Source organism: Priapulus caudatus, unplaced genomic scaffold (assembly GCF_000485595.1).
Source record: "Priapulus caudatus unplaced genomic scaffold, Priapulus_caudatus-5.0.1 Scaffold501, whole genome shotgun sequence".
NCBI lineage: Eukaryota > Metazoa > Priapulida > Priapulimorpha > Priapulimorphida > Priapulidae > Priapulus > Priapulus caudatus.
Genome location: NW_014577562.1, coordinates 43,737 through 56,503, shown reverse-complemented (window position 1 = coordinate 56,503; position 12,767 = coordinate 43,737). Strand labels below are relative to the sequence as shown.

Here is a 12,767-nt window from a genome sequence, read left to right as displayed (position 1 = left end):
CCGCGTACGAAGAAGCGTCCCGAATCCGGGGACGACGGGGTTCGATCGGGTGCGTCCGCCGTCGGCTGACCGTTCCCGACCATCCAGTAAGCTGGATGCCGCCGAGACGACGTCGACGGCGTTCTTCACCCATGATGTTCACTTCGTTTCTTCATGATCGGCGATTCCGATTCTTCAGCATCCGAACCTGCTCGGCGAGCAGCGAGAGAGAGAGAGGAGAGAGAGAGAGAGAGGCCGAGAGGAGAGAGAGAGCAGAGCAGAGAGAGAGAGGAAGAGGGAGAGAAACGCAGAGAGAGAGCGAAAGAGAGAGAAGAGAAATAGAGAGAGAGAGGAGGAGGCGCTCTCTTGAGAGAGAAAAGAGGATGGCCTTTATAGACACCCTATAATCTTAATTTGGACCTACTCCCAGGGAATAACCCATATATAACAATACCACACAAGAGAGCAGGTGAGTTTTTATATGGCAAGGCCTAATATTAATCCATTAGATATGGTTTTAAGTCCCATGATACAGAACCCACATGATGTGATAAGGACCCTACTACATTATTATAACCCTAGACACAAGAGACGCGGTGGCTGAATAACAAGTCCTAATATAACCCCTTATATATGGACCTACGCTCAGGATATCAATTCATATGTAACCCCCTGACACAGAGAAGATAGGTGTTATAATATTATGGCTTTATATGCAAGCCAAATAACCCCTATCATATGAACAGAGCTGGGCGAGCTCGCGCCTGCACGTTAGATTATATATTATATATATATATATTACCCTATTATATATATGTGATGTGTGCCCTCGGTACAATATTCCTGACGCACAAGTGTAAGCGGTAAAACTGTTATATACATGTTAAACAGACCATACACACACTGTGAGCAGTACGTCATACACAGGTGGGTAGTGACGTCATACGACAGTCAACTAGTTATGATTATGGAGCCGCAGTACAGACAAATACCCGTCAACAACCGCGTCCTCTCGTCCACCACTAACCTCAGTTCACCAACTAATTCTCCGCTATAGCCTCACTCACCGGACTGGCAATTGTTAAGATGAATGAACGAGTGGAGTGTCCATGTAGCATCGTCCCATGTCAGGCCATCCGTCTTTCTCAGGTCGTCGACCACACGACGCCATCGCCACCATCACTCGCCGCCGCCGCTGTTGCTGCTATGTTTTGTGGCGTTCATGGTTGTCTTCGTCGCCTCTGTTGACACTGCTGTCTGATGCTGTCACTGCCGTTGTCACATATCATTGTCCTGTGCGGATGGTTATAGGAATAGTGGAATACTAGCGTGTTAGAGGAATAGTAGAGTACTGGGGGTGCTAGAGGAATAGTGGAATACTGGCTTGTTAGAGGAATAGTGGAATACTGGGATGCTATAGGAATAGTGGAATACTGGCGTGTTAGAGGAATAGTGAAATACTGGGGTGCCAGAGGAATAGTGGAATACTGGGGTGCCAGAGGAATAGTGGAATACTGGGGTGCTAGTGGATAGTGGAATACTGGGGTGCTAGAGGAATAGTGGAATACTGGGGTGTTAGAGGAATAGTGGAATACTGGGGTGCCAGAGAAATAGTGGAATACGTGGGGTGCTAGTGGAATATTTTTTTTTTCTTTTTGTTGTGGGAATACTTTGCTCCCTCTCTCTCGGCTAGAGGAATAGTGCGAATACTGGGGTGCTAGTGGGAATAGTAATACTTGGCACCTCCCTATCTCTCATCTCGTGTTAGACGAATCGCTGGAATACTTGAGTGGTGCTAGCTTGGAATAGTGACAATACTTGGGGTTGTAGTCGCGGAATAATGGAATACTGGCGTGCTAGAGAAAGAGTGGGATATTGGGTGTTAGAGGAATAGTGGAATACTGGCGCCGGTGTTGAGGAATAGTGGAAATGACTGGGGTTGTTGTTGAGAAGGATAGTGGAATAGCTGGGGTTGTCTGAGGGAATAGTGAATACTGGGGGTGCTAGATATAATGGTTAGAATACCTTAGTATATGTTCATTTTGTATAAATGGTAAGTTCTTAAGCGAATTATCGAACACCGGAGGTAGTTGTGAATCACCATGACGACCGCACCACAGTATTAGAGTAGGATGAAGCTCAAAATCTCCCTCCCGTTACTGATGCGAAGGAAGCCGCTTGTCTCTTGCTGTATAGCAACATTACGTCGTAGACGTCATCAGTTAGCGTGTCCCGGTTGTTGAACATGATTATGTACGATACTTGTCGCTCGAAAGTAATTGCATTCTCCTTTGTGCGTTTTTACGGTCGCTGATGCGCTGAGTAGCTGCTGCGTCGCATCTTCGTCCTCGTTCGTCTCTCCCGTCCTTCGTTTCACTTTCTGTCACATTCTCTGCCGCATACCTCGATACTTGTTGATCTGGTCTCTCGCTCGTCTCTCTTACTCTCCTCTTCTCTCTCTCTGCTGCTGCTCTCATCTCTCTACTACAGCTTCTGCTTCTGCTTATTTGCGCAATAGCGAACTATCTGTTATGCTCTCTAATCCTACGACTCGCCTTTTCTCTTTCTTTTGTTTTTTTTTTTTTGTTTTATTTTTCTAATTTATATTAACATTTTTTTTTGTTGTGTTTGTTTTTTTTGAAGATCCTTTTGTTTTTTTTTCATTCCTAACATCTCTCTCTCGTCATCTCTCTCTATCATCACAATTGTTACTCTCCTATCTCTTGCTCTTTCGTCTCGTTATCTACTGTTACTCTCGCTCGTCTTCTTCTCTACCTCTCTCTACTCTGTCTCTCTCTCTCTCCTTCTCTCTCTTATTCATCGCTATTCTCCTTTCCACAAGCTACAACTGGCTCTTCTGGCATCTTCAGTCACTATTCTAACGTAGCATAACTCCTCTCTTCTCTGCTACGCCTCAGTCTCTCCCTTTCTACTAGTTACAGTTCAGTAGTTAACAAATATACCAATCAAACCGTACTATCTTACTTAATAAATGTGTCAAATGTATTTGCGCTTGGGCGGTTCGCCTCTCTCTCTCCATTCTCTCTCGAGTTAGGTTTATGGGGGCGGTCTTTCCTCTCTCGTGGCGGGATACTGTCATAATAGGTCAATTATGAAGTCCAGTCGAATTTGATTTAATAAGTGATCGAGAAAAAACAAACAGTGTGGTCTTTATCAGTTTCACTCTCAACCACGGGGGACATCAATCCTTTGATATTGTATATGCACGCGATCATTGGATCGTGTCAGTTGTCGATTTTCGACTATTTGTCAGCATCGCTCGTGTGTGTGCGTTCAATATAATAATCATTTATAAACGCATCCTCCATGCTCTCGCAACCTGCGACTATCCCATCTGCCCCTCGTTGCGTATGTTAATCCTTCACGTCTCTCTTCTTGCGTTACGGAATGTCTGGAACTTACCTCTAACATTTACATTGTGTTTGAAACAGACGATAGACAAGATCCTGTCAGAATATCATAGGCGACATACCGTCGGGCAGTAATCGAGTAGATTATGCAAGTGAATTTATTCACAACCGTGAATTTTTTTTCACCCATCTCGGACTCCACCGATTGCACGGCTAAAGCAGACTTCCCGGCGGTGACTTTCCGTTCGGTATCTCTCGCTCCCGGCCCCCTCCTTGCGTCGCTCTTTCCACATCCTGACTCGTTTGTTATCGTTCTTTGGTACCGGCCCGAAGCGGACGAGATGGGCTGGCTCTACTCCGACTTCATCTTCCATCTGTCGTTTGCTACGACGGCGACGACGATTGTTTCCGGAGCGATGGCGGAACGGACGAAGCTGTCTGCTTACATCGTCTTCTCTTTTGTGAACACAATCATCTACAGCTTCCCAGCGCACTGGGTGTGGGCCGACAACGGATTTCTCCGCCAGATAGGAGTAGTAGACATAGCGGGTGAGTACAGCAGGTGACGTAGCAGGTGTGACATAGCAGGTGTGACATAGCAGGTGTGGCATAGCAGGTGTGACACAGCAGGTGACGTGGCAGGTGTGACATAGCAGGTGACGTAGCAGGTGACATAGCAGGTGACATAGCAGGTGACATAGCAAGTGTGACATAGCAGGTGACAAAGCAGGTGACATAGCAGGTGACATAGCAGGTGTGACATAGCAGGTGACATAGCAGGTAACATAGCAGGTGATATAGCAGGTGTGACATAGCAGGTGTGACATAGCAGGTGTGACACAGCAGGTGACGTGGCAGGTGTGACATAGCAGGTGTGACATAGCAGGTGACATAGCAGGTGTGGCATAGCAGGTGTGGCATAGCAGGTGACGTAGCAGGTGACGTAGCAGGTGACATTGCAGGTGACGTAGCAGGTGATGTAGCAGGTGACATAGCTGGTTACATAGCAGGTGTAATATAGCAGGTGTGACGTAGCAGGTGACATAGCAGGTGACGTAGCAGGTGACATAGCAGGTGACGTAGCAGATGACGTAGCAGGTGACGTAGCAGGTGAGCGTGTGATACTGAGGCGCCTTGATTAGCGCCTTTTAAGTATTCAAAGTAAATAAGTATAAATATGTTATTAGTAAATAAGTATAAGTATAAGTATATTCATATTTTATTAAGTATTTTAAGTAAGGTGATTAGGAATTTACGGTGATTCTGAATAAACGGATGATTTTTAATTATATGCGGCAATAAATTTAAGAAAAAGTAACATTTTTTGGTAATTTGCAGTTTAGGCAATTTTAAGTGTGGGCAATTAGAATTAAAGATTAGCCGAACGAGTAAGGTTTGTGAGATTAGAGTTGTTCCGGGGCCAAGACTAATATAAGACTGACTAAACTATCTCCTTGCCAAACCGCTTAGCCGCGTATGTAACATATATCAATGGCTGCAGCGAGATATGATGAAATAAGAAAGAGTGTATAAAGCATATAGTAAGAAAGATGTCAAGGCGAGCCAAACATCCAGCGCAAATAGTCTCAAGTGTAAAGTGTCAGGTGCAATTCTATGCTGCGTAAAAAAATCGCCAGAACGCATGTGTTGAAGCTGCTAACATGACCAAACGCTTTATTTATTATATTGTCAGAAACTATCAAACGTGATATACGTTGCGACATAGATGCTCATATACTGTCTAAGGCAAGTCTACGGTTGAAATTTACCCGAAGAACGTGAGGATTTCGTTGACGAGTTTTAGTACATAGAATCTTTTAACAACATTTAGCAACTAACAACTTTAAAAAAAACATTTAATGGCTTAGAAGCTGAACATTTTAAGTCGTGTTACTTTTTGTCACGCGATGGTTGATCAGGAGATGGTAGGATAACGTGTAAGTGTTCTGCGAATTAGACAGGGTCTATGCGCAGAGTCAGTTACTCCTCCGCAAGGTGGTGCGCTACACGTTGTTGATAACATTGGAGGAGATCGTGGGAGATCAGAGGCGCAGCTCTTAAAAATTAAAAAAAAATATTAGTTAAATTAAAAATTAACCTAATTTCCATTAAATTCAAGATTACCTGGATACAATGTGTAATTAGTCCTTCATGTAATTAGTTCTTCACGTAGATAGTTCCTTGTATGGTTAGTTTCTGGGATCGATAGTTCCTGCTGCGGTTAGTTCTAACTAAACGCAAGCGGCATCGCACGTAAAAACCACCTCGGCGAGACACCATCGAAGTATTCTCGGCTCCTAGACAAACGAGATATGTTAACTCACGCGTGCTGACTTGTGATCGCCTTGCAAGATCATCAGATCGAACACCTGCTGCTCAGGCGACGTTGCCGCGAGAAGTAACGAAGCCGTGAATGTTTTCACCTAACGACTCTATTGCATCTTCATGGCATTTTTATATTTTCTCCTTAAATCGGCTCAATACGGTGTTGTGGATATTGGAGATATTGGTCATATTGGAGTGACTACTGAATTTGCAACCTGTAACTAAAAACTCGTCTAGTGAGTCTCGTTTGCTTCTTTAAAAATGATTGCATCAGAGAGTGATATGGGAAACTGGGGCAGCTTATGTCAACTAGGGACTGTAACGTCGGCCCTCATGATTGGTAGATGTGATTTGCAATGTTTGTGATGCTTGTGGCCTGTAAGCCATGAAAACAACACGTTTCAACGTGTAATCTATCAGAAATTTTCAGTATGGAATAGCGGTTGTAGCCATGCGTGCATGCGTTTACACGCACACGCGCTGAGTATGGAATAGCGATTGCAGCCATGCGTGCATGCGTGTACACGCGCGCGCGCTCAGTATGGAATAGCAATTGCAGCCATGCGCGCATACGTGTACACACGCGCTCAGTATGGAATTGCAATCGTCAGGGCTAATGGCAAAATACGTGGCCGTTTATTGCGAGTAGTCTGATGTTGAGGATTGATGGATGGCACTTCTGTTGGCATCGTTAAACGTTATTTGATCGTTATACAAGTTTCATTGCGTTAATGGCTGTTATATATCAGCGGTCACGCTTTTTATTAAAAAAAAACTAACAGCAATGGCGTGAGTGCGTTTGTACAATGGGAAATATTCAACAAGAATGAAGATATTTAGTCAGATATGAAATAGATAAATCAAACTGGATCTAATTCCAACTAACAGAATGTTATATTTTTCAGTTAAATAAGTAACATGGTTTAAATTCAATGTTACATGGTATCTTATCAGATTCAGATTCAGGTTCTTTATTTAGAATTTATCGATAGGTCCGCATGGCAAGGCGCCATTAGTAATCGATTGCCTCATCAATCAATGGTAGACATTGATTGCCCAGCAACGTAAATCAATCGTGACTAGAAAATGTTTACGGTAACCACGGTAACGGTGCACGGTAATCTCGTAGCATCCGCCCAAAATATAATTAACTCCTAATGTGTGCCTCCCATCTCTGACGGGGGGAGGGACCATCCGTGATGGGGGATGGGAGAGGGAGAGGTACCATGCGTGACGGGAAATGGGAGAGGGGGAGGGGGTAACCGTAGAAGCTATAGTAGGTGATGTATACAACCGATGACATTATAGGATTGTATTGGTGCGCACGTAGGGCGACATATAGCACCAAGAGCGTATTTAGAAGGTCCTTCTTAACACGCTCATGATGGCACTAATCCATACATCGATACTCGACTTACCAGCATGGTTGGTAATTGCATTAGCTTCTCATGAATTTCTCATGCCAAAAATCGAACAGTGTTAGCGTGTTGTAGATTTACATATGACGCATTGTGCAATCGCGGTGTGTGTGTACATATAAGTTCTTTTATAGAATGCAGGTAAATACTGGACGAACCACGAGACAAACCGGATACATAACCTCTCCCGGTAAACCTCTAGACCGGAAGACTGGGGATGGGTCACGCACGCACGCGCACTTGTATACACCACACACGCGCACTTGTATACACCACACACACGCCGGTATGAACGTACGCACGCGCACTTGTATACACCACACACGCGCACTTGTATACACCACACACGCGCACTTGTATACATCACACACGCGCACTTGTATACACCACACACGCGCACTTGTATACACCACACACGCGCACTTGTATACACCACGCCGTATGAACCTACGGACAGCGCACTGAAACCACCATCACCGCCACTGCTATACACACAGCCACGCACACGAGACCACAACACAATCACGCCGGTCCTGAACGTACGCCACGCGCCTTGTATCACCACACACGAGCGAGCGCGCACCCTCTCGCTATACCACCAGTACCACACGCGCACTTTGTAAACCAACGCACGGCCACTGTATAACCACCACACCGCGCCTTGTATAACACACTACCGCGCCGGGTAATGAACAGCGCACGCACGCCGGTACGAACGCACGCCACCGCGATGTATGAACCGCACCGCCACGCCCGTATGCAAACAGCCAACGCACGCGTGTATACAACGCAAACGCACGCCGTGTATGAACCGCCACGCACGCATGATAAAACGTAACCACGCCTAAAATACACACTGCGTTGTACTGAAAACCGTACGCACGCCTGAATACACCACGCATACATGTATAAACGCACGCACGCCGATGAACGCACGCACGCATGGAATACGAACGGCACGAACCGCCCTGAATACCGCACGCACCGCATGGATAAACGCATCGCACGCATGTATGAAGACGCATCAGCCTTGTAGACGCAACCACGCATGTATAAGCGCCCCACGCAACTGCGCGTATGAACGCCAGCGAACGCACCTGTATGGAACGCACGCACCCGCATGTAATAGGCGCCACGCGACCACTGTAATAACCACGTCCACGCCTCGACAATACACCACGCGCGCAACTGATATATCCCGACGTCGAGCAGGCTATCCACGTACGCACATCTGGCCTGAAAGCCACATAGAGTGCTGTAAAACCAACGCGTACACCCACACCTGTACGAACGCACCACGCCCCACACCGAGTAGCGCACACCGCGCGTGAGATCAACGTACGCACGCCTAACCTAGCACCGAAGGCACGCAGCACCCGCGTGTTAAAAACAAAACGCACGCCTGAATACAGCACGCACGCAATTAAAACATACAGACCGCCACACAAAGCAACAGGCACACGCTGAAAATAAACGTACGCACCCCTACACCCAAGGCACGCACTGCGCTGTTAAACGCACGCCACGCCCTGATACGGCACGCGTCAGCGCATGTAAATCATACACACGCCTCTGAATAGGCTCGCGCGAGCGCCTCATACAGTAGGCACCGGCATGTAAAAAACGCCACGCACCGCCACCGTACGCACGCATGAATGACACAACCCTCGATAGCCAATCTACGCGACCTCCACCGGAAATATTACGTACATGTAAATCGCCATTTAAATCTCATAGGTCTGCTAGTAAACCCGAGAGATGTTCTACGAAGAAACGTATGCGTGTTATCGCCAAGACTACCAAATGCGACCACACAACATCATGTCTTTGAAATCTGAGACCACACCACGACTATCAAACAGGTAAAATGGCATCCCCACTCTTTATAGAGGAGTACCGCAGCCAGCACGATGTGAACTTCATAGGAATCAATCCGTGAAATCAAACGTAATCCAATATGAGGTCATAATACAATTGACTATGAGTATATCACGTTATTATGTAATATATGAGTGTTATTCTTGAATATATTACACGGTACAGGCGGCTTTCGCCTAATAACAGAACGAACACAATGGATATATGGCGCTGGTAACTGGTAAACGCTCATACGTTTGATATTATCGTGTGTAAAGAGAAAAATCTTGCGCGGCACATGTGCGCGGCGAGCAATTCCGAAAAATATGGGGCGAGTTGTTATCGAAATAAACCGCAATATGTGTGCCCAATAGTGCGTGTGTGTGCGCGTTTGCTTGCTTAATTGTGCGCGTGCATCGAGCGTCGAACTGGTCTGCCCCCTGCTGCGTGAGCGCGCGCTGTGCGCACTTGCCTTGGCGCGCCCGCATCTGTCATGCGCTGGCACTTCTAGGCCTGGCGTGGTCGTGACGCGCGATGCTTGTGCCTGTGCTTGCGCGCGCGCGTGCATGCGTCTTAACTGTCTTGCCTGCGTGTGTGAGCGCGTGTGCGTGTGTTTGCTTGCTTGCTTGTATGACAGTGCATGCGTCTGCACTTGCTAGCATGTGTGCTTGAGCACGCGTGTCTGTGCGCGCGTGTGTATGAAGGGTTACATCAAGAGTGCATAATAGATAATCTATAATGCACAATAATAATAATATAACACTTGTAAATAATAATAGATAATAGATAATAGATAATCTATTATGCACTCTTGGTTACATGCGTGTGGGCGCGCGGGAGGGAACGCGTGTGAGCGCGTCAATTATTGTTCATATTCATACTCACTAGTATCAAGGGTGGATAATGACAAAATTTGTCATTAAACGTCATTATTTGTCATTATTTGTCATTAATTGTAATTAATTGACATTATTTGTCATTATTTGTCATAATTCGTCATTATTCTGTCAGAATTTGTCATTATTCTGTCAGAATTTGTCATTAATTGTCATTATTCACCTCCGCTAGTATCGACTCACCTGATCGTCCGGTTAGGCGTGTCGTGGCCTGAAACACACACGAACCTCTAATTAACACGAACCATTAATTAATAAACATCGGCCCGTATCTCTCATCATCGCAGTCCGCAGACGTTTCTCCCTCCCTCTATCGAGCAGCTCTAGCCTCTCAGTCGTGGAGCAGAGAAACCGAGGCTAACCACCGTTAGTGAAATAACTGGCAGAACCTTCACACGGCGTCGGCGGCGTCTTCTAAGCGAGTGACCAGCCACCCATCTGTGCGCTGTTGCTGCTGATGCTGGTATTGATGGGCACACGCAGGCGCGCAGGCGTACCTCGGTTGTATATATATATGTGTGTATACGCGCGCGCGTGTGTGTATGCGCACGTGGGCGCATCGGTGGCGGCACAGCAGCGCACCCTACATAGACACATATGCCCGTCGTCAGCTCGTAAAGGCACGCTCGCCCGCCGTGCTTCGGGAGTGATAGTGGCGAGCGGTATTGACGGCGTAGCTGCACGAAAAACAACAACGAATTACTGCGGATGTTGTCGTTTCATTATCACCGCCAAACAGGATGCAAACATAATCGTCAAGGTGCGATGATGAGAGCTTTTCTTTGCTCGCACTATTTCTCGCAAAACAGCTTTAATATAGCGATAATACGATATACTGGACTATCTCATGCATGCATGCACATGCCCACGCATGCACATGCGAACACACGCGCACGATACGCGCGCGCATATACGCGTGCACGCACGCACACGCGAATACATGCACACACGCAAACGCCGGAACAAACACGCATGAGCACGTGCATACACTTATGATCGCTCGCACACAAACACGCCCACTGTGGTTATATCGAAAATCTGTAACAACATTGACTGCCGATGGCGCCACATTGCTCCCCGTATCCGCATGACGTCACAAGGCCAATGGCTTCCCTGACACGTGACCGCTGAATGTAACATCGAGTACATAACACGTATCTACGCTGTTAACAACATGGCAGCAATTATTGTTGCTCTGATTGCTTTATTGGGTCTTATGTCACACGCTACTGGTCTAGTGGGTGGAGAAGTATCATCGTCTGCTTGTCTGCATACAACAATGTAAGTAAAACCAGTCAGTAATCCACCTTAATTGAACAGATTATACTCTTAATATAAAATAATTGATATGGTTGAATTTTGAGCCTAAATTAAACAGGTTTAATCTTAATTAACCTCATGATAGAGTATATGAATTTATATGTACCCCCAACCCGTACATAGATAGATAGCCTCACACTAATATCATTCGCAATATTTTCATTCGAAATTATGAATTATTATTGATTGAATACACTTGAGATGTTAGATCTATGCTAAAATATTTTAACCGATTAACAAAAATTAAAATGTTTAACAAATTCTTTTTGTTGTTGTTGTTGCAGAACACTTGACCCTTACGATATCACAAAGACGGCGTATGCATACAGTACGCTCTATCATCTCTGTGGATATAAAACCTGCACGGGCTGGCAGTATGTACACGTGCTGATGCTGTCGTATAGACCGTATAATCAACCAAGCAACCGGTGATATCGGTGAAATTAACGAACTACGGCGATATGTGTTCGTATCGCAATGATGGAAGTGTCGACATATATCGCTTACTGTGTGGTGGTGATTTATTTTTGTTGTTGTTGTTGTTGTTGTTGTTATTATTATTATTATTGTTGTTGTTGTTGTTGTTGTTGTTGTTGTCGTCGTCGTCGTCGTCGTTGTTGTTGTCTAGTTCACTGCCTCAAGCGTTCAAGTAGGGTAGAAGTGACAATGTAAATAATTTCATATTTACGTTATATCCGTGTATAATTAAAACACAATCTCATCACACTTAGGAAATCGATGGGTACATGCTGATCCTGATTTTTGCTATTTCTCGTTAGGAAGTATGAATATACTTACGTGGATACCGCATACAATACGGCCACTAACTGTCTTGGTAAGTAAATTGTCTCTATGGGGGCGAGTATTGTAGTGTAGTGTAAAATTTTGTCGGAATATACTACTCTTCATTCACCTTTACAACTATTAATATAAGCGAGGGTGTGAAGTGGTACAATAATAGCAGGAGTGTCATAATATAGGCACGCCTGACTTTATTATGGCACTCCTGATAATAGCATATCATAATCAGAGTCTGATAGCTAAGTAAGCAATGTGTATTAGCTTATTAACTCCCAGTGTAAACACAGTTGGTAAACCTGTTGTTGCGATGGTAACGTGCTTGATTAACTTCGGCGTTTAATTGGGTTAATATATATATATATATATATATATATATTCCAGATGGCAGCACCAGGCTATTAACACCATCGTCGCCTCTGATGTCTGATTTTTCGATGACAGCTGCACCGACGATAGCAGTTACAAGTGATGTCCAACCAACGGTTCGTAGACCAAGTATATTACATCTACACGCAAAACTGCAAAAAAAATATTATCAAGCATAGATGCTACATTTCTTTCTTTAAATTTATTTTTAAAATTGCTATATGAGATAGTTTTCATGTTTTTTCAGGAACAGCACTTGTTCGAGTTTCCGAGTAGCCTGGCGGGAAAGTCTATCGCCTGCACCGAGTCTAACCACACGACCAACATGCTAGGGAGCACCTACTCCTGTTACAACATCAGGTTATATACCCTTCTCTCTCTCTCTCTCGCTTTCTCTCTCTCTCTCTCTCTCTCTCTCTCTCTCTCTCTCTCTC

General features: G+C 45.2%; 1 protein-coding gene across 1 annotated transcript in view; it reads left to right on the top strand.

Annotated features, from left to right (window-relative positions):
- Positions 1-10,981: 10,981 nt before the first annotated feature.
- LOC106811063 overlaps positions 10,982-12,767 on the top strand; it is an 8,304-nt gene continuing 6,518 nt past the window's right edge. Inside the window, exons 1-5 of the mRNA XM_014814587.1 lie at positions 10,982-11,127; positions 11,451-11,540; positions 11,946-12,001; positions 12,349-12,449; positions 12,581-12,693. Coding sequence (XP_014670073.1) covers positions 11,021-11,127; positions 11,451-11,540; positions 11,946-12,001; positions 12,349-12,449; positions 12,581-12,693 — 467 coding nt within the window. The 5' untranslated portion in view covers positions 10,982-11,020. The remainder of the gene's footprint in view (positions 11,128-11,450; positions 11,541-11,945; positions 12,002-12,348; positions 12,450-12,580; positions 12,694-12,767) is intronic.